The sequence below is a fragment of the Heliangelus exortis genome, chromosome 9, assembly GCF_036169615.1.
Source record: "Heliangelus exortis chromosome 9, bHelExo1.hap1, whole genome shotgun sequence".
NCBI lineage: Eukaryota > Metazoa > Chordata > Aves > Apodiformes > Trochilidae > Heliangelus > Heliangelus exortis.
The window spans coordinates 11,481,923-11,508,684 of record NC_092430.1 but is presented as its reverse complement, the minus strand read 5'-3'; the positions used below and the strand labels follow the sequence as shown (position 1 = coordinate 11,508,684).

At 35.5% G+C, this 26,762-nt stretch overlaps 1 protein-coding gene across 4 annotated transcripts in view; it reads left to right on the top strand.

Annotated features, from left to right (window-relative positions):
* Positions 1 to 191: 191 nt before the first annotated feature.
* Positions 192 to 26,762, top strand: part of XRN1 (5'-3' exoribonuclease 1) — a 33,675-nt gene continuing 7,104 nt past the window's right edge. For 3 of the 4 annotated variants that reach the window (XM_071752145.1, XM_071752146.1, XM_071752148.1), the window contains exons 1-34: positions 192 to 338; positions 3,309 to 3,541; positions 4,820 to 4,917; positions 5,273 to 5,382; positions 5,472 to 5,582; positions 5,815 to 5,897; positions 8,110 to 8,197; positions 8,326 to 8,494; positions 8,710 to 8,777; positions 10,259 to 10,393; positions 10,929 to 10,992; positions 11,551 to 11,656; positions 12,018 to 12,107; positions 12,260 to 12,416; positions 12,739 to 12,858; positions 13,813 to 13,982; positions 14,687 to 14,807; positions 14,894 to 14,992; positions 15,684 to 15,787; positions 16,278 to 16,409; positions 17,103 to 17,265; positions 17,740 to 17,853; positions 18,331 to 18,429; positions 18,572 to 18,687; positions 19,060 to 19,206; positions 19,583 to 19,672; positions 20,701 to 20,836; positions 21,348 to 21,404; positions 22,044 to 22,176; positions 23,253 to 23,322; positions 24,448 to 24,673; positions 25,315 to 25,416; positions 26,102 to 26,197; positions 26,439 to 26,553. In XM_071752145.1, the coding sequence (XP_071608246.1) occupies positions 264 to 338; positions 3,309 to 3,541; positions 4,820 to 4,917; positions 5,273 to 5,382; positions 5,472 to 5,582; positions 5,815 to 5,897; positions 8,110 to 8,197; positions 8,326 to 8,494; positions 8,710 to 8,777; positions 10,259 to 10,393; positions 10,929 to 10,992; positions 11,551 to 11,656; positions 12,018 to 12,107; positions 12,260 to 12,416; positions 12,739 to 12,858; positions 13,813 to 13,982; positions 14,687 to 14,807; positions 14,894 to 14,992; positions 15,684 to 15,787; positions 16,278 to 16,409; positions 17,103 to 17,265; positions 17,740 to 17,853; positions 18,331 to 18,429; positions 18,572 to 18,687; positions 19,060 to 19,206; positions 19,583 to 19,672; positions 20,701 to 20,836; positions 21,348 to 21,404; positions 22,044 to 22,176; positions 23,253 to 23,322; positions 24,448 to 24,673; positions 25,315 to 25,416; positions 26,102 to 26,197; positions 26,439 to 26,553 (3,997 nt within the window). In that variant the 5' untranslated portion in view covers positions 192 to 263. Of the gene's footprint in view, positions 339 to 3,308; positions 3,542 to 4,819; positions 4,918 to 5,272; positions 5,383 to 5,471; positions 5,583 to 5,814; positions 5,898 to 8,109; positions 8,198 to 8,325; positions 8,495 to 8,709; positions 8,778 to 10,258; positions 10,394 to 10,928; positions 10,993 to 11,550; positions 11,657 to 12,017; positions 12,108 to 12,259; positions 12,417 to 12,738; positions 12,859 to 13,812; positions 13,983 to 14,686; positions 14,808 to 14,893; positions 14,996 to 15,683; positions 15,788 to 16,277; positions 16,410 to 17,102; positions 17,266 to 17,739; positions 17,854 to 18,330; positions 18,430 to 18,571; positions 18,688 to 19,059; positions 19,207 to 19,582; positions 19,673 to 20,700; positions 20,837 to 21,347; positions 21,405 to 22,043; positions 22,177 to 23,252; positions 23,323 to 24,447; positions 24,674 to 25,314; positions 25,417 to 26,101; positions 26,198 to 26,438; positions 26,554 to 26,762 lie in introns of all 4 variants that reach the window. The other variant, XM_071752147.1, reaches the window with a different exon arrangement.

Sequence of the window (26,762 nt, the reverse complement as noted above, 5' to 3'; positions counted from 1 at the left end):
GGCTGGCAGAGAACGGGGCGAAAAGGGAGGCGCTGGCAGAGAGCGGGGAGAAGGAGGATGTTGTCTGCTGAGGGCTGGGAGGAAGACCGCGCTACTTCCGCCCTGCGCCGGCGCCGCCGCTCTGTCCGCCGTTCTCTATGGTGGGAGCGGGGCGGTCTGGGCGGCGCTCTATGGCGCGGGCGGCTGTCAGCGCGGCGCACCGGAAGGGGGGCGGAGCGCGGCCCGCGGGTGTTTGGCTGTGAGGGCGGCGGGGAGCGGTGGCCATGGGGGTCCCCAAGTTCTACCGGTGGATCTCGGAGCGGTACCCCTGCCTCAGCCAGGTGGTGAAAGAACATCAGGTGAGCTGGGGGCAGAGCGCCGCTGCCTGACAAGGGCCCATCTCTGCTCCGCTCCGGGCTGGCCGTGGGGGGTACTGACTGGCACCTCCGTGAGGCGACGGAGCGGGCCTGGGCCCCAGACCGGCTTGCGGGGCTGGGCCGGAGTCTAGGCCAGTTCGCCGAGAGATGGGTCGGTGTAGGGGCGGACGGCTGTGCCTCGGCGGTACCCGAGGCTCGAAGCGGCCGAAAGCCGCGGGATGGCGGCGTGCGGCCCCTGTTAGGCGGGCGGGGCTTTCGGAGCCCCCCTGAGAGCTGCGAGTCCCACCCCAGGCTGCTGTTACCGTATAGCTGTGCTGGGCCCTGCTGTTGGAGCTCGGCGGGGCAGGTATTTGCACTCCCTCTCTACGTGCGAGTCGTGTTTTTGGCAACACCCGAACCGAAGGCGCCCTCGAGGAAACGCGCAGCCGGAGCGCTTATCCGCTGCCTCGCTGTGTCTGGCTCTCCTCGGCCGGGCTCTGCCCCCGCTCGCAGGTGTTTTTCGGTGGTCCTGCTTCTCCCCAGTCCCTCCTAAAACTCCTCGGCCCCTGGCGGCTCTTCGCCCCGCGGGCAGCAGCAGCTCCTCCTCGGAGTTTCCTCCTTACCGGACTCAGGGAGGTTCCTGCTGCTGACGACGAATAGCACAGTAATGCCGAGGGAGAGGTTTTACAGCTCTGTTTCCTTGTAGTCTCATGTGTCGGACAGTTTGTATTGGTAGCAAAACCGAGAAGTATATTAAAGCCTGGAAAAGGAAATCCATAAAAAATGCTTCTAACAGGCAAAAAAGGTGCCCTGTTTTCAGAGAAATCATGTTTTATTTTCATCTGGTTTTCAGAGAAATCATTCTTAGACATAGTTTTCATAGTTATTTTTAATTGATTAATATCAGTTAATCATATGCATGTGGTTTTAATCATATGAATGTGGTTTTATAGTCTGAATAAGGATATTCTGGCTGGTCATAGAGGGTATGTTGGAATGTTAAAACATTTTTCCTAAACAGAGAGCTGTTTAAAGTATTAAATAGCTGTTATATCAAGTTATTCCAAGTCTGGGTGTTTGATCCTTCTTGTTTTATAGCATTTTCAAAACTTAGGGTTTTGCTTTTGAGTTTTTGGCTTTCACTGGAGTGTTTCCTGTTGTCCATGTACCAGGGTGGCAGTCAGTGCCTCCTGGCTTTTCAGCTGCTCTCTTAAAATCCTGGGCTTCTCGTTGGAGTTGCTGGCAGCTTTAAACTTATGTTGAAGAACTTCGAACGAAGGCAGCTGAGGGAGGCAGTATGTGTCTGCTCTAACCAGATAGCAGCAGGGGGTAGAACCCGTGATGCTTTCTGAAAGAGGCTGTTAGAGCTCTTAATATAAATAGAAAGCGCAACTCAGAGTTGTACACTAATGCTAATGCTATTCTCTAGTTGGTGTTTCCAAAGATTATGTTGTTAGCTTAGGTATAATACTTATTCTCTATGAAAGAGAACACTCCTAGATTGTTATGTGTGATAGATGCTGTTACTGAAGCTTATTATCCCTGATCATCCTTTTGTTTGCCAGACCATTTGAATGTATAGACTGACACATGCTAGCATCTGGATAAGTTTTTTTTTTTTTTTTTTTTTGCTATTAGAGAATAAACTACTCAGATTAAAAGACAATTCCTGTGTAAAACATGTCATTATCTTTAAATCGTATTATAGTTGTGCTTCCTCTTGGTCATCTGTTTTCCACATATATGTTTCTTTGATATAAAAGAATTAGTTTTCATCTCTTTAGAATGCTACCTGTTCAATGCCCCATTCTCTTCTTATCTGAAAGTGGTGCCTGTGTGGATGATGTGGTGTTTGGGCATGTAGAGAGCAGTTTGGTTACAGAATTTAACTGCACTGGAGGTGGTTATGCACAACAGAAGACTGGTTATTGCTGGTGACTGGAGATCCTTCCCAATCCTGACTCCTGTTTCTTACAATTTTCTTTTCTTTTTCTGAAACAGAGTTCTGTTTCTCTTACATCTGGATGATAAATGCAAGTCCAGACAACATCCCTTTCAAAATTACATAAAGATATGTCAGCAGCATTACTTCAGATAATCATGAAAAGTTAGCAGTGCCTTTTTCCAGCTGTAATGATAAGAGGATTATTATGAACAGTCATATTGGTAGATTAAAGGGTCAGTTTGTTTTCTGCAAATTGCTGTTGAGCATGTTTAGTGGTTTTTGGCAACAAGTGAAGATGGATAAGATCTCCTTTGCTTCAGATGTTTGTGCCTTACATGTTGCTTGTGTACACCTGGGGAGGGGCTTTTTCCCATGAAAGAAAGGTGAACTGCTGCAGGTAACCTTGCTAGAACAGAACTAGACAGAGAAAATCCCACACATTTGGGAACTGCGAGGAAGAAATTGATAATGTTATTGATAACTTCACTGGTTTTGATGCCAATTGGCACTCTAGACTCACAGATGGCTGTTAGCATGGCTAATGCTCGTGGTTGAAACTCGTTAACAGGGAGAGTGCTAAAGCTTCTTAGGCTGGCTTAGCTTTTGAAGTACTGTTGGAGATGGCCTATGCAGTAATAGAGCATCCATGCAAGACAGAATCAGTGAAATGTGTGGTGATATTAAAAAAACCCTATCTCTTCCTGAAAATTGTGATATTTATTTGCTTTTCCCATATACAATGTAGAAGATGTGCTGAGAACAGGGGACAGAAGCCCTGAGGTCCCAGAAACAGGATAGGATAGGAATCTGTTCAGCTGACTTCATTCACAGGGAAAATCATAATAATGGATTGCAAGTGTAAGCAAACCTGTAGCCAGTCTAGGTATTATTGGCTTGTTGGTGTGCAGTGGGTTGCAGGGAGGACTTCCCATCTCAGCTACCAGAGTTCATTACTCTCAGCTGTGCCTTGGGCAGTGGTTGTGTTGCTTCAGCTGTCACCAGGTGGGTACTAACTGTGACTTTCGCAGATTCCAGAGTTTGACAACTTATACCTGGACATGAATGGCATTATACATCAGTGTTCACATCCAAATGATGATGATGTTCACTTCAGAATCTCAGAAGATAAGATTTTTGCTGATATTTTTCACTATTTGGAAGTACTGTTTCGTATTATTAAACCAAGGAAGGTTTTCTTCATGGCAGTTGATGGAGTAGCTCCAAGAGCAAAAATGAATCAGCAGCGTGGAAGACGTTTCAGGTAAGAATATTTGTTACTTGTCTGTCTTTAAGATGGTAGACACTTGAAAATAACACATTTACTTAAATGTATGCCATGAAAAGTTAAATATATTATGACTGGTCATACTCACAGACCTTTGACTGGCTTTAATTTTTAGTTAAGTAAGAGTAACTACCTGTAAAATATTAATACTTAAGGTCAGAATTCCAGAACAAAAGTTTTCTTGCTACTTGGATTTTCCTCTCTGTATGTGAGACTTTGGGGCAGGGGGATATATTTTTCCTTTGAAATTTTCACTTAAATACCTCTACATTGGATGCATCCAATGACTTCATGACCAGTGATAGTTTTTGGTATTTGTGAGTGGTAATTCTGGATATGCCCTTTTGGTAACTGTATGTTCTTCGACAGTCGTGGAAGAATTGAAATTTCAGATGAAACTCTGGTTTCCTATTGCTGCCATTTAGCAAGCTAGCTCAAATATAGACCTGCAAGTAGATTTCACAGTGGAAGTAATACGGTTTTGGGAGATGTGGAAGCTTTTCTAAAGACTGCTGTAAAGAAAGAAAGCCAGTGGGCAGGTAGTACAGAGATGGTAATAGAAACAAACTTGACAAAATGAGTAAGAGAAGATTTTCAAGTTGCTGCATGTTTTGTTTTGTTTTTTTTTTGTTGTTGTTGTTGTTGGTTTGGGGTTTTTTGTTTCTTTGTTTTTTGTTTGTTAGTTTGTTGGGGATTCTTATGGAAAAGGGAGATTGGGGGGAAGAAGAGACTAACTAAGAGCCGCTCTTTTTCTCCTTCAGATGTGTTCGTTAAATCCCTGGCCAAGGAAGCCTAGGATGTTTGTTTGCTTGCTTCTCCCTTGCTATTAATGACAAATTGTTAACTTCACCTCTTCTACGCTCTTGGTATTCCAAGCTTGTTGCTATGTTGACTAAATTAACATTATTGTTCTGGGATAGCACTTTCAGATATTTAGATCCTGAGTATTCCTAATGTTTCAACATCAATTTGCTTTTGTGGTGATCAGTCATTGAATTATCATGTTGGTGATCTAATTATTAACTGTATGTAAGCAATAACAGATTATCATCACTACTAGTTAAAAAAAAAAAGCTATTTTAAGGCTTCCTATCAGAAACAAGTTCAAACTCTATTCAGGAGTTTAATTTCTCTGTTTTCTTTTTTAAAACACTCTCTCTGTCCATTTGATTAGTAAAGCTGTTCTTAGAATCACCTTACTCAAATGTCAATATCCTTTCTCTGCTCCCTTTCTCCAACCCTGATGTGATTTAGATCAGCAAAAGAGGCAGAGGACAAAATAAAAAAGGCACTAGAAAAGGGAGAAACTCTCCCTACAGAGGCCAGATTTGACTCAAACTGTATTACACCAGGTAAGTTAATTTTTTCATTACTTAGAGGAATGTTTTTGCTTCTCTATTTTGGCATTTTTCCCTATCATAAGCCTTTTGGTTTAAATTAGAGGACAGAATCGATAAAGCCTTAAGTAAGTTAGGAACAGAAGTGTTAGTAAATTTTAGTAGTATTTCTTCCATTTTAGTAGAAATAAAAACTAAGTATTTTTTAGATTGCTATTTGAAAAAAAAACCAGCTGTCTCCATCTCTTGCAGATTTTTTTTGGTGTGTTGTTTGGTTGGGTTTTTTTCGCCATTAATACTTTTGATATGTAAATGCAATTTTGAATTACTAGTGAAAAGCTTTGTGTTTAACTTAGGTTTCTGTTTTCAGGAACTGAATTCATGGCCAGATTGCATGAGCATCTTAAATATTTTGTAAATATGAAGATTTCCACAGACAAATCCTGGCAAGGAGTAACAGTCTACTTATCAGGCCATGAGGTCATTGTATTTTTTTAATATTTTATTTTAGATAAATTTTTAGTTTATAGCAAAACACTTAGTGATGAATTTTGGGTTTTTTTGTGCAGACTCCAGGAGAGGGTGAGCATAAAATTATGGAGTTCATCAGATCAGAAAAAGCAAAGCCCCATCATGATCCAAACACAAGACATTGTCTCTATGGTTTAGATGCTGACTTGGTATGTGCAATTAAAACAATACAGGCAACAGAAGTTTATAAAAATGTGCATCTTTGTTTTTCTAAGATTTTGGAACTCTAAAATGTTGCTAAACAAGCATGTAATTTTGTATTCCTGAAAATGTTTGAATTTGTTTTGACCAAGAACAGTAAAATTTCTTTATAGTGCTCAAATCTTAAAGCAACTGTTTAAAAAAAATAATGAAGACCTTTTCAATATCTCTTTGTAATAGATTATGCTGGGTTTAACAAGTCATGAGGCACACTTTGCTCTCTTAAGAGAAGAAGTCAAATTTGGTGGTAAAAAATCTCAAAGGTAAATAAATTTAACTTATACTTTGTATATGATAAAATTATTGCATACTAATTTAATAAATTCTTAGTTTATTTTTGTGTTGGATAATACATGAACTTAGGTAAATCTTTTAGTTAAATTGTTCATTTAGATTGATTCAGATAGATTGTGAAGAAAATATATACCATTAGGACTTATGATAAAAAAAATAAATCAAAACTGTGGCATTGGTGTGTTGCGTTGCTTTCTTCACATTTTTTAATAGGACAGCCCAGGCTGTAATGCTTTTTTTTCCCCATAACTGTCTTATGAAGACGTTGACTTTTTAAAATCTATTTATATGTCTGAGTTTTCATGCATGTGAGTAATTTACTGGAGTAAATTACTTCAGTAATTACTAAAGTAGAGTATTTTCAAGTGGCTGGCTATATATGCTCTTTGTTTGGATTTGCCCATTTGAACTAATTTATAGGCTATAATCTATCAGGACAATGTGATTTGTTCCACAGCTGTGTGTGTATGTGGAGCTATTCTGCAGTAAGAGAAAAATTAATTTTATAACTGTTACTGTGACTAGATTACTTCTTTGAAGGACCTTAACCATGTATTTGGTAGATAAAGGGAGAAGGTGTGAGAGAGAAATACACTTACTTGGTACGAAAAGGAGTTCGGATAATACAGTAATAAGTCATAAATATTTAGATAAATGCATTATTTTTGCTAATAGAGAAATGTTTTATTGTCAAGGACAATATGATAGACATCAGTAATAGGTATTCTTATGGTTTTTGCAGTCAACTTTTCTCTAATGTTTATTCTCTTGATAGTGTTGGCATGTAATATATATTATCTTTTTAAAAGACAGTAAGTCTAATAAAAGAAAAATTTGTTTGTCCCTCTTTTTTCAATGATATAGAAGTGTGATGACCTTTTGAGGAATTAAATAAATTATTAAATCAAAAGGCAAGGTATCAATAGTTTCTTCTTTTTCCGGTCAAGCAACATTGTCCATATTTTGCTTTTGTAATTTCTGGATCATACTGCTTACTACAGGAATTCATTTCTGGAAGTTACAGCAATTGCCTTCTCTCAATGCCTTTTATGAGTACTTTTATGTAGGTACTTTTATGAGTACTTACAGTTGGAAATCAGAAAATACTAAAAATACAAATAAACTAAGATTTGTCAGCTGCTGCTTTACTGGGTGAAATTACTTTTTTCCTGGGGATTTTCAAGTCCAGTGCAATGACGAATAAGGGGTGGATTGTCTAGATTTAGATTCTTAGAGCATCAACCTGTATTTGACAATATGAAAATTACAAAATTACAAAATGACAGAATTGGGTCTGAAGTTCTGTGCAGCCAAGTGTAGTTCAGAGTTCATCTTAGTAGACATGAGAAAATTTTGTGGGTCACATGTGTCTGTCTTGGAGGATTTTGGCTAAAACCTGTTTGTGTGTGTGAATATATGGGTGTTGATGCTGGTTTGTTACTGGAGATGGTCCCAGCTACTTATAGTAACTACAATGTGAAGTAGTCCTTTACGAATTTTAAATACATTAGACTTTGAGTCATTAATGTAAGTATTAACTGATTTTGGCCTAACATTTGTTTAGGTATGAAGTTACTTAAGTGAAGAAAGGAAAACAAGGCAGAAAATATGTTCACTTATTTATGGCATGAACGAACAGTAGTTTTGTCTTTTTTCTTTGGGTGCTATGTTGAAGCCACTAGGTAACATATATATAGAGTATATTTTCAAGTTGTGCATACTCTTTTTTTACAAGAAGCAATTGACTGCAAATGTAACCCAGCCAGTCTTAACAATCTTAGCATGAGTCTGTGTACTCTATATGTACTCAGACTAGTTCTAAAGTAACTTAAAATTTATTTGTTTTGGTGCAAAGTTATGTTGTCCATCTTTGGAACAATGAGATAATTGCTTAGGAAATAGTTAATGCAATATGGAACTCCATGAAGCTGTCCTGCTTTCTACCCTGTTTTCCATTCAGTGCAGTCACATGTGCTGTTCAGAAGCTTCAACTGCAAAATTTAATACACTCAGACTAGATTAATCTTAAAATAGATAAAAAGAAATGTTTATTGATTATTTCTTCGGCAAAGATACAATCTTACTAAGATTACTTGGTTTTAGGTAACCTTGGACTTATTAAATATTCATGTTGAAAGTGTGTTTCTAAATTATTAACTTAATGTTCTGAATAATTTGCAGAGCATGTGCACCAGAAGAAACCACATTTCATTTACTACACTTATCACTGATGAGAGAATATATTGATTATGAATTTTCACCAGTAAAAGTAAGTTTTAGTGGAGCTGTGATTGAAAAAAATGTGTGAGGTCTTTTTATGCAAACATGATAATAAAAATTATACTCCTGGGTTGTTTTTTTTTCTTTTTTTCCTTTTTTTTTTTTTTTTTCCCTAAGGACAAGATTTCCTTTGAATATGATATTGAAAGGATAATAGATGATTGGATCTTAATGGGTTTCCTTGTAGGAAATGATTTTATTCCTCATCTACCTCATTTACACATTAACCATGATGCACTGCCGCTACTTTATAGAACATACATGGCTATCTTGCCAGAACTGGGAGGTAAGAACATGAAGTTCAATTGTGGAAAGTAGAATCATTAACATTCCCTCCTTAATATTTCTTGACCTGTTAAGCCTTGCTAGAATGTTTAGCATTTATTACACTTTGTTTAGACAGTCAGTGAGGTTGGAGTCTGTTACCTATAGGGCATTTAAGTTGAAATTTTCAGTGTTGAATTGGTTGATTTTAAAAAAGATACTTTGTTTTTGAAATAGGTTACATAAATGAAAATGGGCATCTGAATTTAAAACGCTTTGAAAAATATCTCACGAGATTGTCAGATGTAAGTAACTTTGAAATTACACTGTATAGGATTGTATTGTCTGCTGAATATAATCTCAATATAGTATAGTACTGTAAAATACATCATGCTGTAGTTTTTATGAACTGTTAAATGACTGTTCTGCAAATGGTTCAGTTGGCTGTTGGTGAGGCCTCACCTCAAGTGTTGTCTCATGCTCTGGAGCCCTAAGCACAAGAAAGACATGGAGCTGTTGGTGCATCCCCAGATGAGGGACCACAAAGTGATCAGAGGGATGGAGCACCTCCTATGAAGAAAGGCTGCGACTTGGGTTTGTTCAGCCTGGAGATGAGAAAGCTCTGGGGACACCTTATTGCAGCCTTTCAGTACTTAGAGGGGGGCCTGTGAGACAGATGGGGACAAACTTTTAGCAGGGCCTGTAGTTATAGGATAAAGGGTAATGGTTTAAACTAAGAGAGGGTGGACTTATACTAGATACAGGGAAGACATTTTTAATGATTATTGTGGTGACACAGTGTCAACAGTTGCCTGAAGTGGTACTAGATGCCCCATCCCTGGAGACATTGAAGTTCAATGGCTCTGAGCAACCTGATCTAGTTGAAAATGTCCCTGCTGACAGCACAGGGCTTGGACTAGATGATCTTTAGAGGTCCCTTTTAACCTAAACTATTTTATGTTTTGACTGACTGCATACAGTCAGTTGTTGTCTTAACTTATAAAAGGAAAAAGATCAACTCATTTGATCTATGCTTAAGTATCTTTCAGTAAGGCTGTTTTAAATGAAGAAGCACCAGTAGAATCTTGGTACTTGATTCTTACTGAGTAATGAGCAGCAATACTGGGCATAGTGTGCTGCAGTCAGTAGTATTATTTACTTCCCCTGTGGGCCACTTTATTGTGGAGTAAGCTATGCCTGAATATGTGGGAGAGAAGTATTTTTTTGCAAGTTTTTTATGACGATCACTGTTAGAGAGCAGTGAAGCATTAGTATCTTTCAGGAATGTTGTTCATGAACTAACAGGTGTACTAGAGGCAGTCGTGTTAAGTGTTGTTCCAATAATCTGTCCTAGAGATGAGAAAAGGTACAGGCCGTATAGAAATGAAAAGGTCTCAGCTTTCTGCTGAACTTATAAAAAGGAAATGAATCTGTTTTCCCTGCTTCAGCCTTGTTTCTTGGGTAGAACTATGAAAATGTTGAATGTGTAGCCCAAGACTAGATGATGATGGTGATGATGGTGAATTGTGGCAGTTAACTAACTCTTTTTGTTAACCATTGATGCCATACTAAAAGAAAACAAAATACGCCTTGTGTATATGCTACATATTGCTAAGAAATACTTTTTTTATATATTAATCAGTTTAGTTGTAGCTCTAAGGCAAAATGTTAGTATACTAAGTGATTCTAGATGTAATCTAATTGATGTTCTAAAAAGGCATTGTTAACTAAGCACAATTTGGCATGCCTCAAATATTTCTAAACTTACCTTAATCTTTTTGTACAGTTTGATCGTGAACACTTCAGTGAAGTCTTTGTAGACCTAAAATGGTTTGAAAGTAAGGTAGGCAATAAATACCTCAATGAGGCAGCTGGCATTGCAGCAGAGGAAGCCAGAAAAAATAAACAGAAGAAACAAAAGGTTAGTGTTTTACACTAACAGTTTGGTAATAAGAATGTTACTTTTTGCAAATCAATAACTTGATCTTAGATCAATGAAATAACTAATGAATTGGAATGTATACTTGTGCTGTAGAATAGTACATAATGTAGGTAAAAATGCTTAAATGTGTACTGCACACTTTTGTCAATAGTTATATTTAGGTAAAGAAATATTCAGATCTTTTTAAAGGTAGTTGAGATTTTATGTAACGCTGCTCCTTTGATCTTTGTGGGTAAAATAATGTTCCCAAGGCAATTACAGGAGAAGGAATTGTAGTGGGTTTTTTTACTTACGTTTATATGTTATAATACATTATACAAATAATACATTAATACTATCTATTAATAATACAAATTTACATGAGTAATACAAATAATACATTATAATGCATAATACAAATAATGTGTTTGTACATCTTGATTATAGCATTTTGAGTTGCATATTCTGTGGTTGGAAATGAGGTATGTGCATATTATCCTGTATTTATACCTTATCTCAAATATTAATTTAATAGGCTCAGGAAAATTCTATATGTTTGGCTGCTTTAGAAAAAAATGAAGGTGAAGTGACCTCTAAAAGTAAGTACAAATAACTTTTCCATATAGGAAAAAAACAAAAAACAGCTTGTTAATTTATATATGGGTTTGGAATATCTGTAGGAATTTGATGTCATGACCAGTATTTCCATGATGAATTAAAGAAATGCATGAGCAAATCTTCAACAACATTACAATTTTGATAATTGTATGCCTGGGTATTTTGTTATACTAACTGGAAAAATATAAGATGATCTTACTGAAAAAAAGGACTATAAATAAGTAAATTTAAAAATAAATTTTAGAATTTATTTTAACGTTTTTCTAAATTATGTTCTAGTGGCTTATATTCTCTGTTATTGTAATTGTGCTGTGTGTGTGTTTATAGGAATAAAGAAGTTAGACTACTCCCAGGTATATATTTTGTTTGATTGTTCCTTGTTACTTTCAGTGCAAGGAAGATACAAGCATTAATAATATACAAGCATCAATAACTGAATTGAGGAATACAGATGAAACATAAAGTCATTACTGAATGTCCTCAAACCTTGTAGGAGAGAAGTGCATGTTAATATCTTTTTTTAATGACTATTTTTTCAGCTGTTTTGGAAGACGAACCAGAAGATGATGATCTGTTTGAAACTGAGTTTAGGCAATACAAAAGAACTTACTACATGACTAAAATGGGTGTAGAAGTAGTTTCTGAGTAAGTGTTCATACTGCTGGTTTTTTTGGTGTTTTTTTTTTTAACCACCAAATACAAGTCTTCGCATGTGTCTAATACAAGATAGAATGTTAATCCATATCCAAAGCAGAGAACATGTCAGTGTACTTCAGCAGTGATGCTTTTGACAAATGCAGGAAGAGCGAGTAGCAAGTCAAGTTTACTGTGAAGTATTTGAGGACCAGAGAGAGAAAAAAATCATTTACTATTAAATTAATCTGGAAAACCCTAGTCCTAGTAGGTTCCCAAAGTGCTCCATCACCTATGTACAAGGTGCAAAGTAATTTTTATATACCTGTGAAAATAAGAAAAGCTGGTAACTATCTTTCTTTTTTCTTCTAAGTGACTTTTTGGCTGATCAAGCTGAATGTTATGTACAGGCAATACAATGGATTTTGCATTATTATTACCATGGAGTTCAGTCTTGGAGCTGGTAAGAAAAATTGTCAAATGAGAAACTGCTTTAAGTTGGCATAATATTTCACCCTGTATGTTTGGTACAGTTGATGTGTTTCTGATTGTTTTTGATCTGTGAACACTTCTGTGCTCTAAGTCAAATAACTTGAGGGTTTTTTTTCATTGCAGGTATTATCCTTATCATTATGCACCTTATCTGTCAGATATTCGCAACATCAGTGAACTCAAAATCAAATTTGAACTGGGAAAACCTTTCATGCCGTTTGAACAGCTTCTTGCTGTACTTCCAGCAGCTAGCAAGGATCTCCTACCTAAATGCTACCAGGTAGGATTTATTGAATTGTCTATCACTTACAGGTTGTCTGCTTAATTTTAAAGTAACTCTTCTTGGTATTTTCACATGTCCTCTTAGCTCTATTCTCTCTGTATATTCTGTGTGCATGGTTAAATACTTCTTGGTGCACTGTAAGATCAGTAATAACCACAAAATTTTGCATTTGCTAATCAATTTCAGACTAGGACAGTTAAATTTTGAATTCCTGTTTAGTCACAAACTGGTATTAATACCAGCCTTCCTCTGTCTCTTTCTAGAATTAATGCTAAATTCTCTCTAATACTCGTTCAATTCCTCTCTTGTATTTTCCTAGCACTTGATGATTAGTCAAGACTCTCCTATTATAGAATATTATCCACCAGATTTTAAAACTGACCTAAACGGAAAACAGCAAGAATGGGAAGCTGTAGTATTAATCCCATTTATTGATGAGGTAAGTTCTTCTGCTAAACTTCTTAACTGATCAACAGTTAGACATGAAATTAAATGGTATTTAAATCAACACTAAGAAGTTCACAGAAAAACATTAATGTGTGCTGCTTGGAGAGTAATCCTAGATTAAGTTGCCACAAGCAAAGTTAGCCTCAAGTGACAGCAGTCTTTTAATAAGGAATGTGGACTTTTTGGTTTTTGGTTGTTTTTAATTAACTATTAAAATATTTAGTTTTAGATTCTTTGAGGAAATAAGTTCAGTTCCCATATACATATAAAAACACAGAACATAGGTAAAATGAAAGAAACAATTGAAAAAAAGTCTTTACTTGAATCTCTTCACTTGAACACCAGTTAAGTACAAATCAACATTCAAACATTAACATGGAGGAATAAATTCCTAACATTTTCCTTTTGCATATATTATAGCAATATTATGTATGTTGTTGCAATGCTTTTTATCAGATTAAATTTGAGTGCCTCAAAGACTGGGTGAAAGTAAGTACAGATTAGAAGTTAAAAGATACACAGTGGGTGGCATGTGCCTGTCAGCTCTTTCTGTAGTTTGCAGTGAAAGGTACATGGGACTCATTCGTCTTAAAAAAGAGAATTGCTACTTGAATGACATGGTTCTGAAGATTTTTCCATAATTATTGTGCAGAATTTTACGATGACATCCAAGATATTTTTGATATTTCTTCTTCTGTTAAATGTGAAAGGCAAAAATATGGCTAGCCTATGGAAATACATTTATGGAAAGATGATCTTTGTTCTCCAGAGCCATTCCATTGTAATTGCCTTGTTATGAGAGAGCTGGGACATGAGCAAGGGTGAAGCTGGAATTAGAAAATTAACACATTAACCAGAGAAGCGCAGATACCCACTTCCCCAGTGTAGATGTTTCCATGGTAATTTTGTTGCCAGTTTCACATATGCTACTTTCTCAAAAATTTAGAAACGACTGCTTCAGGCCATGGAATCCTGTAATAAGTGCCTAAAGGAAGAGGAGAAACGAAGAAATACTCACAGTGCTTGCTTAATGTACTGGTATGACAAAGGTGCAGAGTTCCAGTACATGTCACCTTGGCCAGAGAAATTCCCTGCGATAGAAAGATGTCATGCAAGGTAACATTGGCATAACTATATTAGAGCAGATTACTTTAAGTATTAGTGCCTTTTCTTCAACTACTACTTTGCAGAACAGATCAACTAGTGAAAATCAGGAAGAACACTTTAGAGCACACTGAACTGTGTATGACAGAGAGGATGAAAGACTGGTACTAATATTTGATGATTTATCAACATGTTAATTTCAGACCATTTGTAAAATGATAAGCATTTGGATCCCGTGCAGAGTTGAACACAAGTGTGTTGTTCACTTTCCTCTTGCTGCAAGTAGCCAGCTTTATTTGACAGAGGCTGAGTTTTCAAGATGAAATGGAAACGTTAATAGTAGTCAAATTGAAAGGAAAATAGAGGTGGAATGCCTGTTGCAGGATTACACTCAGTGAAAAAAACAAATAGTTGTGAAGATCAGTGATAATTATATGGAACAGCTGCTAGTTTGGAATTTGATAATGACAGTCAGTTAAAATAGTTTTGGACTTAGTGTGGCTTGAAGTTTTGTCATCTTCTTGGTGAGTAGTCTCTTTGCCACAGTAGCATGGGTTTTTTCAGTCCGTTGTATAGGTCTCAAGTGGCTTAAATTGACTGTCACTTTACAGGAAAGTCAAAGGGTAGTCAAATAATGGGTGTTTGAATAAGTAATCAAGATTTTCTAGAGCAGAAGGTCAATCTACATGAGCAAATGTTGTGCAATGTTTTTTTAGGTACAAAACAATACCTTTGGATGCTTGGCATGTAGAAGTAACCCACAATAAGATAACTAAAATCAACAAGAGTGCTTTATACTTTTGTGGATTTCCTACTTTGAAGCACATTAAACATAAGGTAAAAGATTTGTTTATTCTGATACTTTCAGTTGTATTAATAGGTAACTGTAAGAGTTATAGTAAATATTATGTCATTTTACCCAGTTCTATCTTAGAAAAAGTGGTGTACAAGTGTTTCAGCAAAGCAGCCATGGAGAGAACATGATGTTGGAAATCATAGCTGATGAGAACTCAAAAGAGCAGGTAAAGATTCAGCTCCTAACACAAAAAACCCAGCAGTAACAACAACAAAAAAACAGACAAAATTTTCATGAGACTGAATTTGTTAATTAGTCAGATTTGAAAAGGTAGTTATTTATATTATAGGAGTATATTTATATTATAGTATATTATAGGAGAAAAAACATTTATAGAGTAATGCAGAAAGTTTTTTAAAAATTTAAGAACCCAAACATTTCTTAAAAACCAATAGTTAAATATATTGAGTAGTTCATTTAAAATAATATCTTCAGATTTTTTAAAACTTTATTTAACTAGTAGTGCTTGATTTTTAAAATGAGCTTTATGTGTAAGATGTTAAAATTTGATTAATATGAAGGAAGGTGTAATATGGTTTAAGGCCACTGAATTAATTGCTAGAGTAAGAAAAATTCAGATCAACCCAGGCCTTAGAACCAACAAATGGAAAGAGTGCTATTTGGAATGCAATACTTTATCCTAAAAATAAAATACAGTTCTCCAGGTCTGACTATAGATTATGTTTATTCTGCAAGAAAACTTGTTCTTGAGCAGCTAGAATACATTTTATTGCACAAACAATTAGAACATATTTTACTCTGTTATATATAGTAACTTCTGGGTTTTTTGTTCTGGGTTTGTTTGGGTTTTTTTGTTTTGTTGTTTTGTTTTGTTGGTGGTGGTTTTGTTTTTTCAGATGGTAGAAGATGTTGCCAGTTTGGTACTTGGAAAGCGGATTTTTGTTAACTGGCCACACCTTGAAGAAGCCAGAGCTGTTGCTGTGTCAGATGGAGAAACTAAGTAAGAGACATTTTGTAGATAGTATTTTAAAGTAATCTTTCTTCTTTAATTCAAAGGAAGTTACTTAGGCTGTACAGAAGTTCTGGGTTTACTGTAACAGCAAATAAGTCAAGATATATCAAAATGCTGTGTGGTGGAAGGATGTTTGTTTAACATCGTTCTGAGGTTTGGTTATCTCTAGAAGTCTAGTCCTTGTGTATTGATGTAGAAGTAGATGTGAAAGTTTCAGAGATCTCATTATTAACTTAGAGGCAAAAGTGAATACACTGAATTCCACACAGGATGATGTCAAAGAGAACATTTCTAAATTTCTTTCAGCATACACATTGGTATTTTTAGGACAAATAAGCTGTGTGGAAGGGACAGAGAAAACAATGCTCTTTTAAGTTCTTCATGTTGTTAATAAGGAGTATCTAAGCTTTGCTCAGAATTGGTTGTGTCTAGAGTAATCTTATTTGGTTACATTCACTTCTGTCTTAATATTCTAAAGATTTTATCTGGAAGAACCACATGGCACACAGAAGCTTTACATGGGAAGTGCAGTGCCCCCAACTAAAGTGTCATATGTTGGAGATAAGGAGCAAAGCATGTGGGTAAAAGAAGTTCAAGGAATTTCAGAGCAGTAAGTAACTTTGAAAATTAAAGTCTAACTTTGCATTTTATAGCTTATGTATGTTTTGATGCTGTATTACATACTTATGTAGCAGAGAAGAGTTGCCACATAGTTGAGGATAAAGGTTAATGAGTCTGGAATTTTTTTTTAAAAAAGCACAACATAAAAGAGCTTGTTGGAATTTCAGAACATATGGAATTAGTCCCTAGGTACTTAAAGTTACATGCTGTTAAGGAGGAATTGTCAAATTAAAGAATTTCAGTTTTTACTCTCCCACTCAGTTTTCTGTCTGGTTTTAGTAACTTTTATTTATATGTAGAACAGTCACACAGTATCAAGTTACAACTTTAATAGCTTAGCATTGTTAAACTTGAATACAACTCCTGCTCTCCTAGATGTGGGTGCCCAGGGGAACAGAACTGAGCTATGGTAGTGTGTTTTGTTATCTGTCATTTGAGTTTGCTGCCTTAATTGCCCCTAGTTCTTCCCCTTGCAAAGTCAAATGTGTTCAAGTTAGCACATTTAGCTGTGTAGTAATGCCTGTGCAGCAATGGGTGAGCAATTGGTTAAGCCATTTATTCTGGGCATTTAAAAAAAAAAGGAAGCAACCTATTTCTAATATTATTAATTTTTATTTAATTTCAAGAAATTCATTCCAGTTCTGTTTGTTGCAATAAACTAAATGTTCTGCTTTGTATTCAGTTACCAAAGAAGAAAAGGAATAATTATTCATGAAACATCAATTGTTGTATATGCTCAGTTACTCACTGGTAACAGATACCAACTAAACCAAAATGGAGAAGTTTATTTGGAGAAGCAGTGGTCAAAACAAGTTCTTCCATTTGTTTACCAAACTGTTGTCAAGGTAAAAATATGTCTAGTATCTTTTTCCACATAGCTCATTAACGCATTGGGGCAGGAGATCTCCTTTCTTCCTGGGGCAGTGCATAGAGCAAAGTATATGCTTCTTTAAAACAAAAAAATGAACGAAAACAAGCCTCTAAAATTAATCTATTGTATGAAGAAAAATGCAACATGCTTATTTAATGATCTTGTCACAAAAGTTGGAATTCTATTGCACAGTTTAGGAACCTTCCTGAAAAAATGTATTTTTGTAATCTTTTTTAATTATGATACTTTTAAAAGAGTGGTGGTGCTACTATGATTTAACATAGTTGCTTTTGTAGCAAGCATTGGTAATACTGCATTGACTTCTTTGCCTTCAATAATTATTTCAGTCTCGGATAATTCTCTAAAGTAAGTGTCTATATCAACTTTCTAATTATTCTGCTGGAAGTGAATCATATTTAACATCATGGATTTTGTCTTTTTCATGTAGGATATCAAAGCCTTTGACTCTCGTTTTTCAAACATCAAAACTCTGGATGACTTGTTTCCTCCTGGAAGTACAGCCTTTATGCTGGGATTGCCGTGCTACGGCTGCATGGGAGAAGTTAGTTCCAATAATTTCATTTTTCCTCCCTTAGATGTCATTTTTGCAAGGCTAAAATAATCTAAGATGTTGTGTGGCAGTGGCAGTATTTGCTAGCTAAAATTTTAAATCAAAGATTTCCTGATGAGAGGAAATCTTAGTCAGAGGAGAAGTGGGTTCTTCTACTTTTCCTATCACTTTTGCTTTGGTAGGAAAAAGGTAACATAGTTTGAATGCAGAATTATTTTTATTAATACTTTGGGATAATTTGCACTACATAGAGTTGCCATTTTGGACCACTGTCAGCCATGGACTCCTTTGATGTAATGCTGTTTGCCTCTGTGAGGAAGCAGTGTAAAGGTTAAGGCAAGATGATGAATCTTAGAGCATCTCTGTGCCTACTGCAGCTAAACTGTTGATAAAATAGACTATAAGGTCTGGTATCCAAAATCTGCAGTTTTAAAATAACATTTTTTATGCATTGGATTTCTCTCCAAGGTTCAAGATTCACGTGATGTGATCACAGAAGGGAGAATTCGTGTAGTTTTCAATATTCCATGTGAACCCCAGCTTGATCCTTTAATACAGAACCAACATGTAAGTGCTTCTGGTTTTCAATTAAAAGCTTACTAGTGAGTGTGTTTAAGGGATGCTTCCATATTATTTATTCATTTGCCCTTGGTGTATGACTCCTTACCTTTTGGGAATTGCAGATATTTTTCATTTGTTTTTTTTATAGAAATATTCAGTGAAATATAATCCTGCGTATGTTTTGGCCAGCCGTCTTGGTGTCAGTGGATATCTTGTTTCCAGATTTACAGGGAGTATCTTTATTGGAAGAGGATCAAAGAAAAAGTAAGTTTTCTTCGTGAATTTCAATTGTAGAGAAGTGTCTGAATTCTAATAGAACTTTTAAAGAATTTCTATCACTTCTAAGTGCTGTTTTTATTGAGTGTATAACCATTATGTGATGTGAAGCTTTCTTCAAAGTATATTTGTTGTAAACTAAATTAATATGCAGTGTTTTGCTTTCCTATTGTGAACTTCTGTTTACTAGAGAATTGTTCTGTTGGCTTTAGTTTTGCAGAAAGGCATAAATTGTCTAACAGGTAAACAGTACAATGAATTTTCTGTGGTTTCAGGCTCAATTTATGATTATGTACGTTTTTTTTAATGTGTGTACATACATACCTATTATTACATGGTAATAAACTTCCAAATTTGCAGTCCTCATGGAGATCATAAAGCAAATGTGGGGCTAAACCTCAAGTTCAATAAGAAAAATGAAGAAGTTCCTGGCTATACAAAGAAAGTTGGAAATGAATGGATGTATTCTTCTGCAGTAGAACAGCTACTTGCCGAATATTTAGAAAGGTAAGGATTGCATGAAATTCATACCAATTACCCACCTTTGTATCAGTCTTTGGATTTTGTCCCCTGGACATAGTCTTTGTAAGAACTGTAAGTTTGCTTTTGGAGATTGCTGGGTGGTTTTCTTGGTTGTTTTTTGTGGTTTTGGTTTGGTTTGTTTTTTTCAGTATTCTCTGCTTCCATGGAGAAGCATATTTTGGGATAATTTTGTCAACAGATTGTCCCTGACAAATGAACAGTAGGAACTAAGTAAGCTAGGAGAAAAATAATCCCCCTGGGCTCCAGAAGTTTTGAAGCCTGTCAAAGTTTCTTTTGATGAGGTGATTTTTGTTCTATGCTGATATGAAATTAGATTTGTCTTCCATTTGTTCATTTTTAGAGTCCCTGAACTATTTAATTACATAGCCAAGAACAGCCAGGAAGATATCTTCTATGAAGATGACATTTGGCCTGGAGAGGATGAGAATGGGTAAGCCATCTTTCTCTCTCTCTCTCTCTCTCTTTTTGTTTTTTTTTTTTTTACTCTTGGAATAAATAAGTAGAATAAAGGCTGACAACATTGTGAAAATGCTGTTGATTATATAGTGGCTGCTATGTAAATGAAGCCTTGCTGTCACTTGAGCATCATGATTATTCAGTGATGACTGAAAAAGTTGTCCTAATGTTGTAATTTCCACCTGTGGAGTCCAAGTCCCTGTCAGACTCTTTCTTATCTCAAGTCCTATGAATGAGAAATCTCTTTTTCAATGTCTACTTTGTAATTCTTTTGTTTAAATTTACCTTCAATAAGTAGTGTTATAGTCACCAATGGATCATTTTTGGAAAATAAGAAATAATTATTTTAATTAAGATCACTTTGCATATGAAAAATAACATGTACCAAAGTTAAAATACTTTTTACTTCTTTTTTAATATACATTTCATCAGCTTCATGGGAAGCAAGAAGCAACTTTGGTTCCAGATACAGTATAGTAACTGTAAAAAAGTTTTTAATATTATTCAGTGAGCCCTATTCATGGGCTTCAGTTGGTTAAGCTGCATGATGCAGTACTCCTCAGGACTTCTGCCAGGGAGGTGTGCTATTATGAAACTTTTATTAGAATCTCAGGTTTCTGTTCCATTTTACCACAGGCATGCCTGAAGTTCTTTCTTACTATGTTGTGAGAAACAGCTGGTCACAGAGCCTTTAATCACAGCTGGATGTGTTTAATTTGTTGGATGCAAATATTTGCTGAACACTTTTACATAAGTACATTTTTAATTTTTTTTTTTTACCTGAGAAAAAATTTAAGGTTCTAGTTTTGAAGCAGTATTGCACATATCGGGTAGACATCTTGGTTTTAGTGCCTCTCTCAAACTGAACTCTTAAATTTTGATTCTATGTGAGTGTACACAAGCATTGTGCCTATATCTTAGTACTTGTTTGATTAAATCAGGGAACTTTGTAAAATGCTTAATTCATGCAGTTAATTTTAATTCATGTTGTTTTTTATTTAGAGCTGAGAAAGTTCAAGAAATTATATCCTGGTTAAAGGCACATCCTGTATCTGCTTTGTCTCGCTCATCTTGTGACTTTCAAATTTTGGATGCAGCCATTGTTGAGAAAATTGAAGAAGAAATAGAGAAATGCAAGGTGTGTAGCTTGATTTCAGCTAAAAAGCATCTGCTTAATATTTTCCAAGTTCTTGAATTAGAATGATTGAAGGTTACTTGTCATTCGAAAGAAAAAGAATACAAAACATAATATAAGTTCTGAATATGTAATGTGAATTGTCCCAGCAATTAAAGAGAGCTCATTATTAATTTTTTTTTTAATTCACTTTTTCTTTTCTGAGGTAATCCAGGCCATGCTCTGAACTCTGCCTTTTGGTGATTTCAGACAGGAGCAGGTGTCAGTATATATTTTGAACTACTGAAGTGTTGTTTCTAAGTGCAATCCTAGCTGTTCTTCCCTTGCAGTTTCTCTTTGGTCTGAGGAAAATTAGGAACTTGCTTTTTAAAGGCCACAGATTTTGTGAAAGCTGTATACCTTTAATTAAGAAAAAAGCAAAAGAATTCTACGTTATCTTTTCAGGTGTTTTGTTGGACTTGAAATCCAGTATTGGTTCCTTGTTTGTAATGCCTTTCTGTTCTTTCTTATTTAGCAAAGAAGGAGCAACAAGAAGGTGCGAGTAACTGTGAAACCCCATTTGCTGTACAGAGTAAGTAATGTATTTATTTTACCTAAGCTTAGGAACTTTCAGAGTAGAATTTTATGACAGTGTAGATGGAATAAGTTTTAAGATTTATTCTAGAAAATCAATTTGAGAGCAGTATTCTGCCTCTAAAATTAATTTCTACGAAGTATAAACCCTTGTTGTGTGTTATACTGACTTCAAGCTCTTTTCTGACTTCTGTCCTTCCCACTTTGACAGTTCTCATTGGCTGTCTAATGAAGGCAGAATAAAATGTACTCATTAGTCTTCTTTCCCTGTTTTGCTTTTTGTTCAGTTCTTGTCATACATCCAACTGCTCATCTTGCCTGGTATCTCACAGATACCTGCCTTACTGATACAGGCAGGTTATGCTTGGTTTTATTTTGTCTGAATAAGATAAATTTCCTTGGTCTGCCTTGGATCACAAGCAGCACTGCTGTTTTCTCAGGCAGAAGCAGTGATTTAGAGTTGAAAAAAAAAAGTTTCTTAAAAAGGTTTCTGCCTTGGGAGAGAAGATATGATCGTAAATATTTTTGTTTTTACAGAAATTTTGCTTTGTATTGTGTTTAAGTTGTTATTATAAATGCATTTTTATTTCAGTCTCTGGTTTTTGTGACTATTAACACATCTTCTGGTTATTGCCAGCCACTAGAACAACAGAATGGGGTTGTTCCAGATCGAGATGCAGAGTACAGGCTGTTTGACCGTGTTGTCAATGTGAGAGAGAACTTCTCTGTTCCAGTTGGTCTTCGAGGTACCATTATAGGAATTAAAGGAGGTAACATTTTCTTCATAATTGTAGCTTAATAACTCTATAACAGCTCAGCTGTGGATGTGATAGTAGGCATCAGAAAAGAAGGCACCGAAATTTCTCTCACCTGTGAAGCATATACAACTTGAAGCCACTAATGATGTTCTTTTAAATGAAACCTACTAGTATTTTGTCTTAATTTTTGTGTTACAAAGCTCTACTTCAAACAAGAAATCATTTCTTCATTCTTAATATGAAGAAGGTAGATTAATAAGAGATAAGAGGGGCTGCAAAAAAAGGAAGAAAATGAAGTTACGGGAAGATATGTGCAAAGTTAAGAGAAATGCAGATAAAAACAAGTATTAGCCTTCATACTTGCATTGAACATGAAATCTTATCAAATATGATTTTCATTGGAGTTGAGTTTTTAATATGTGATGCTCCATTTCTGCTAAGTGACATGGATTTATACCTTCTTTGGCAAGGTTATCCATAAATCTGTTTTAGATAAACAAGAGGGTTTACTGAATCACACTGGGTGTAGCAGTTTGAGATCTAGTAATAGAAATTGCTTTCTTACCTGACCTTTAAATAGTTGCCTTCTCTTTCAGTTCACATCCAACAGAATCTTGAACAGACTAGGCTTGAGTGCAGCTTTTCAAAGATGTCCTCTTTTCTTCACAATGATTATACATTAGTATAAATTTAAAGGAGTTAGTCTATAGTTATGCAAGACAGTAGTGTTAAATCTGTCATCTTCCAGCTGTCTGAATGTGAAGGTGGCTTGCATTTTGTTTCTGGGAGTTTGACAGCTGTGATATATTGCAATATAAGTTGCAGTCCTGTTAATGCAGGTCAATAAATTTTCTTTGAAAATATATTTAAAAGGCAGCCATATGTGATTTTGAGAAGCATTACTGCATTTGCTGTTAATGAAAATAAATTAAAATGAAAATACATGAATGAAAGTCTTTTTGTGTTGCTGGTTAATTTGTGGTCTTTCCATTACTTACTGCATAACTAATGTAGATGTTGGCATAATTTAGATGAAAACATCTACTGTTGCATATATATAGGATAATATTATACTTTGTTTTGTATAGCCAGCAGAGAAACAGATGTGCTCTTCGAAGTCCTGTTTGATGAAGAATTCCTTGGAGGCCTAACTATAAGGTTCGTGCAGCCATATAATTGTGAAATGGTTGTTTGGTTTGGTTATTTTTAATGCCTATTTTTAAAATTTTGTTTCTCAGAGATGTAGGTCAGGTTTTTTTTTGTGTTCCTTTTTTCTGTTCAAGTAGGAATAATTTCTGTGACACATACTATGTTTTGGAAATGCTCTTCAGGCTTTTTTCAGTCTTTAGAAGCTTCAGATTTGTAGACAGCAAATATGAACAAGCAGAATAAAGTAGTAGTTGGAAATGTCTTTCTAAAACAAATAAGTATAAACCAGATTATCAGGATGTCTAAATGTATAGATGAAAAAAAATGGTAATCATCAGTCCTCTGAGGAAGAAACTCCGACCTGTCAGTAATTAATAATCAGGCACTAAGTTAAACGTTTTTCTTTCCACCATTAAAAACCTAACCTGCTCTTGAGGAGGTGGAGATGTGATGAATGCTTTTGTTTTAAAAAGTATGATAACTCTTCTGTATTTAAGTAAACGGGTGAACTTCTAAGTGTGCTTAGTTACCTAGCAGGCCTCTTTTATTGTTATTCTTAGCTAAATATTTTACAACCAAAATTAGAGAGAATCTTATCTATCTGTTTCCTCAGTCAGCAAGCATAATGCAGTGCTGTCCCTTGAAAGAGCATCTCCTGTAACACAGAAAGTCTTTTAGTATTCAGAATCATAAAAACATATATAAAACTGATTAAATGCTGCTAAGCTTCAGTTTATAATTCTGATACTTACTTTAGTTTCCATCTCAGAATAAGAAACAAATATTTTTTCCTGATTCACATTTTTTTAACAGAACTATTTACTACAGAACTATGCTATAACAATTAATTCATCTTCAAATTTATTTGAGATCAGCACTGCAAGATGCAATATAAACTCAGACCAGTAGTAGTTACTGGTGTTTTCTGGTTTTGACAGATAGATAGATTGACAGAGGGATTAACTATGTGTGGAATGGCACAAGATTTCAAAATTGGATAAGGTTTTCAGCCCCAGCTGTTCAAACTTGAATTATTACCTTTTGGCATAGAGACAAGGGTGTTGTTAAATCAGATATATTGGAATGTCAACAATTGAAATAGATGACACAACTCTGTAATTTGCTTTTCTTAAGGTGCTCACCTGCCAGAGGATATCGTCTGCCATCAAGTGCCTTAATTAACCTGTCTCATGGTAGTCGGTCAGAAATGGGAAACCAAAAACTGACAGCCATAGTTAAACCTCAGCCAGCTGTGAATAACTACAATTCATACACATCTGATCCATCATCTGCATGCTCACAAAAAGTGCATTTGGGTGGCCTCAACCATTCGCCTCGCTCCCTTTTTGTTCCTACGCAAGTAAGACTTTTCTTTCATTTTTACAATTTTTTTTTACCTAGAAGCTAAACTGGGACCATGGTTGTTATCTCCATCAGTGTAAACAAAATTTAATTTTTGTTAGTATATTAGAAGCAGGGTAATCCTTATCTTGAAATGAGATAATCCAGTATTGAAAGGGACCAAAAGTTTGTTATTGACAGTTGTTATGCTTTGGGTAGCTCCAGTTATATTTTCAAGACACAAATACCACAGCAGTGGTACCATATTTGGTGACAACAAACACTTTGGGCAGAGATGAAATTCTTTCCTTAAATCTCTGTTCTAAGTAATGCTTACTGTAGGCCAAGTTTGTCCATCCTCAGAAAGGGAAGACATGCGAGACATGATTTCATTGTCAATTTTACTTCTTGGTTATAATTAACTTTGTTTTAAAATACAATAAAGGAGCAAAAATTGCAGGTGGGTTGGTGTTCTTGTTGGCTTAGTTGAGTTTTTTTTAATGAGTGACTTGTTTAAAGAAAATTAGGTAAATGGGCAATTTCATGTTGCTGTGGTTTGAGAATTTTCTCATCATTTCCAAGTCTATACAATAAAAAATATTTTTGAAAGAGAATCTAAGGCAATAAAACACTTCTGTGTTTTTTCTCTCCATGATTTAGCAACTGAATGGAAGACAGCATTACAATCTCAAGGCTGAAAATCAGGGCAACTCGAACTCAGTCCAGAAAGGATCATATCTGAGTGGCAATCAGAAAAACAAAGTGAGTGTTCTGATTCGTTTAGTATTGGATTCCAATGTATCAATATTTATTTTGGCCCCCTATTTGGAGTGTATGTCCTTTTCTTATGATTCATCTGATTGCTTAGTCTGGATACAGACTGGAGTAGAATTTGTCCCCATTCTTGAATGAGTGTAACATCCTGTATTTACCCTTGTTTAGATTCTTTATTTTCAAAATCTTTTTTACATAGCTGGGTACAGTTCTGTGGTAACATACCTGTAGTGTTATGAAGCAATTGAGCCCGATTGATAAAGCTTAAAAACTAAGGCATTAAGAATAATATTTAAGAATATTAACAGTATGAGAGCGTGCTTTTGAAAACATTTCTGGCTACTATCTATGTTTATTATACTCAGTCATCTTTCCTGTGTTTATAAATTCAGTTAATAACAAAGCAAAAACAACTGCAAAACGTACCAAGTTCATGTCAGCTTAATTGTGATTCTTAGGAGAAATTCTAATATAAGTACAATCCACTACAGTAGCCTATTTCATACATTAAATACCTGCAAGTTCTCTAGTGTCAGTATGAAAATTTCTGTCATCTGGGCACTCTTAAACTTGGGCTTTATGGTTTGTATTCTATGTATTCTACGATGACCTGTTCAAAATTTGAGTTCATAGCTGTTGTGCTTCTTGGGGGTCTTGTTTCTAATCTTGTCAGGCACAAAGTAAGCAAGATGATGAATTCTGTAGCATATGGCAGTCATTGCAGAGTTCTGGGAAGCCTCACCACATTCAGCAAAACATGCATGAGAAGGTTAGTATAGAACATTTAAATAGATCCAGTATATAAACTCTAAACAGATCCCTGTGTTACAAATATGAAGATGTTTAATTTTATATATTAGTTCATTACATCAGAAAACTTTCTAGTTAATGTTACAAATAAATGCTCTGCATGAAAGTATTGTTACACAGGATAATATCTCTGGAAAGAGGTAATTGTACAGGGCTACTATGTAGGTTTTCTCGTTTAAGTTTTATGTTTGAAATCCTAGGGTGCATTTCTACCTCAGGATATCACACTGGGAACTGGCAGTCAGTTCTATAAGCCAGGATTCAATGACAGCAGCTTTAAAGGTCAGCAAAGAAAACAGGAGTCTTACAAAAAATGTAAGTACTATAATTGGAAACTTTGTTTACGAGACCGGATGCTTTATCTAAATCTTCATTGGATGCCTTTTGAGGTTTTTTGTAGTTACTGTAAAAAAATGGTCATATAAACAATTTGTTACACTTATTATTCTCAAAAAAAAGTCCATGGTGTGCATATTTGGTTTTTCCAACACTTGTTCCTCACCCTTTTAATCAAGCTATTCTGC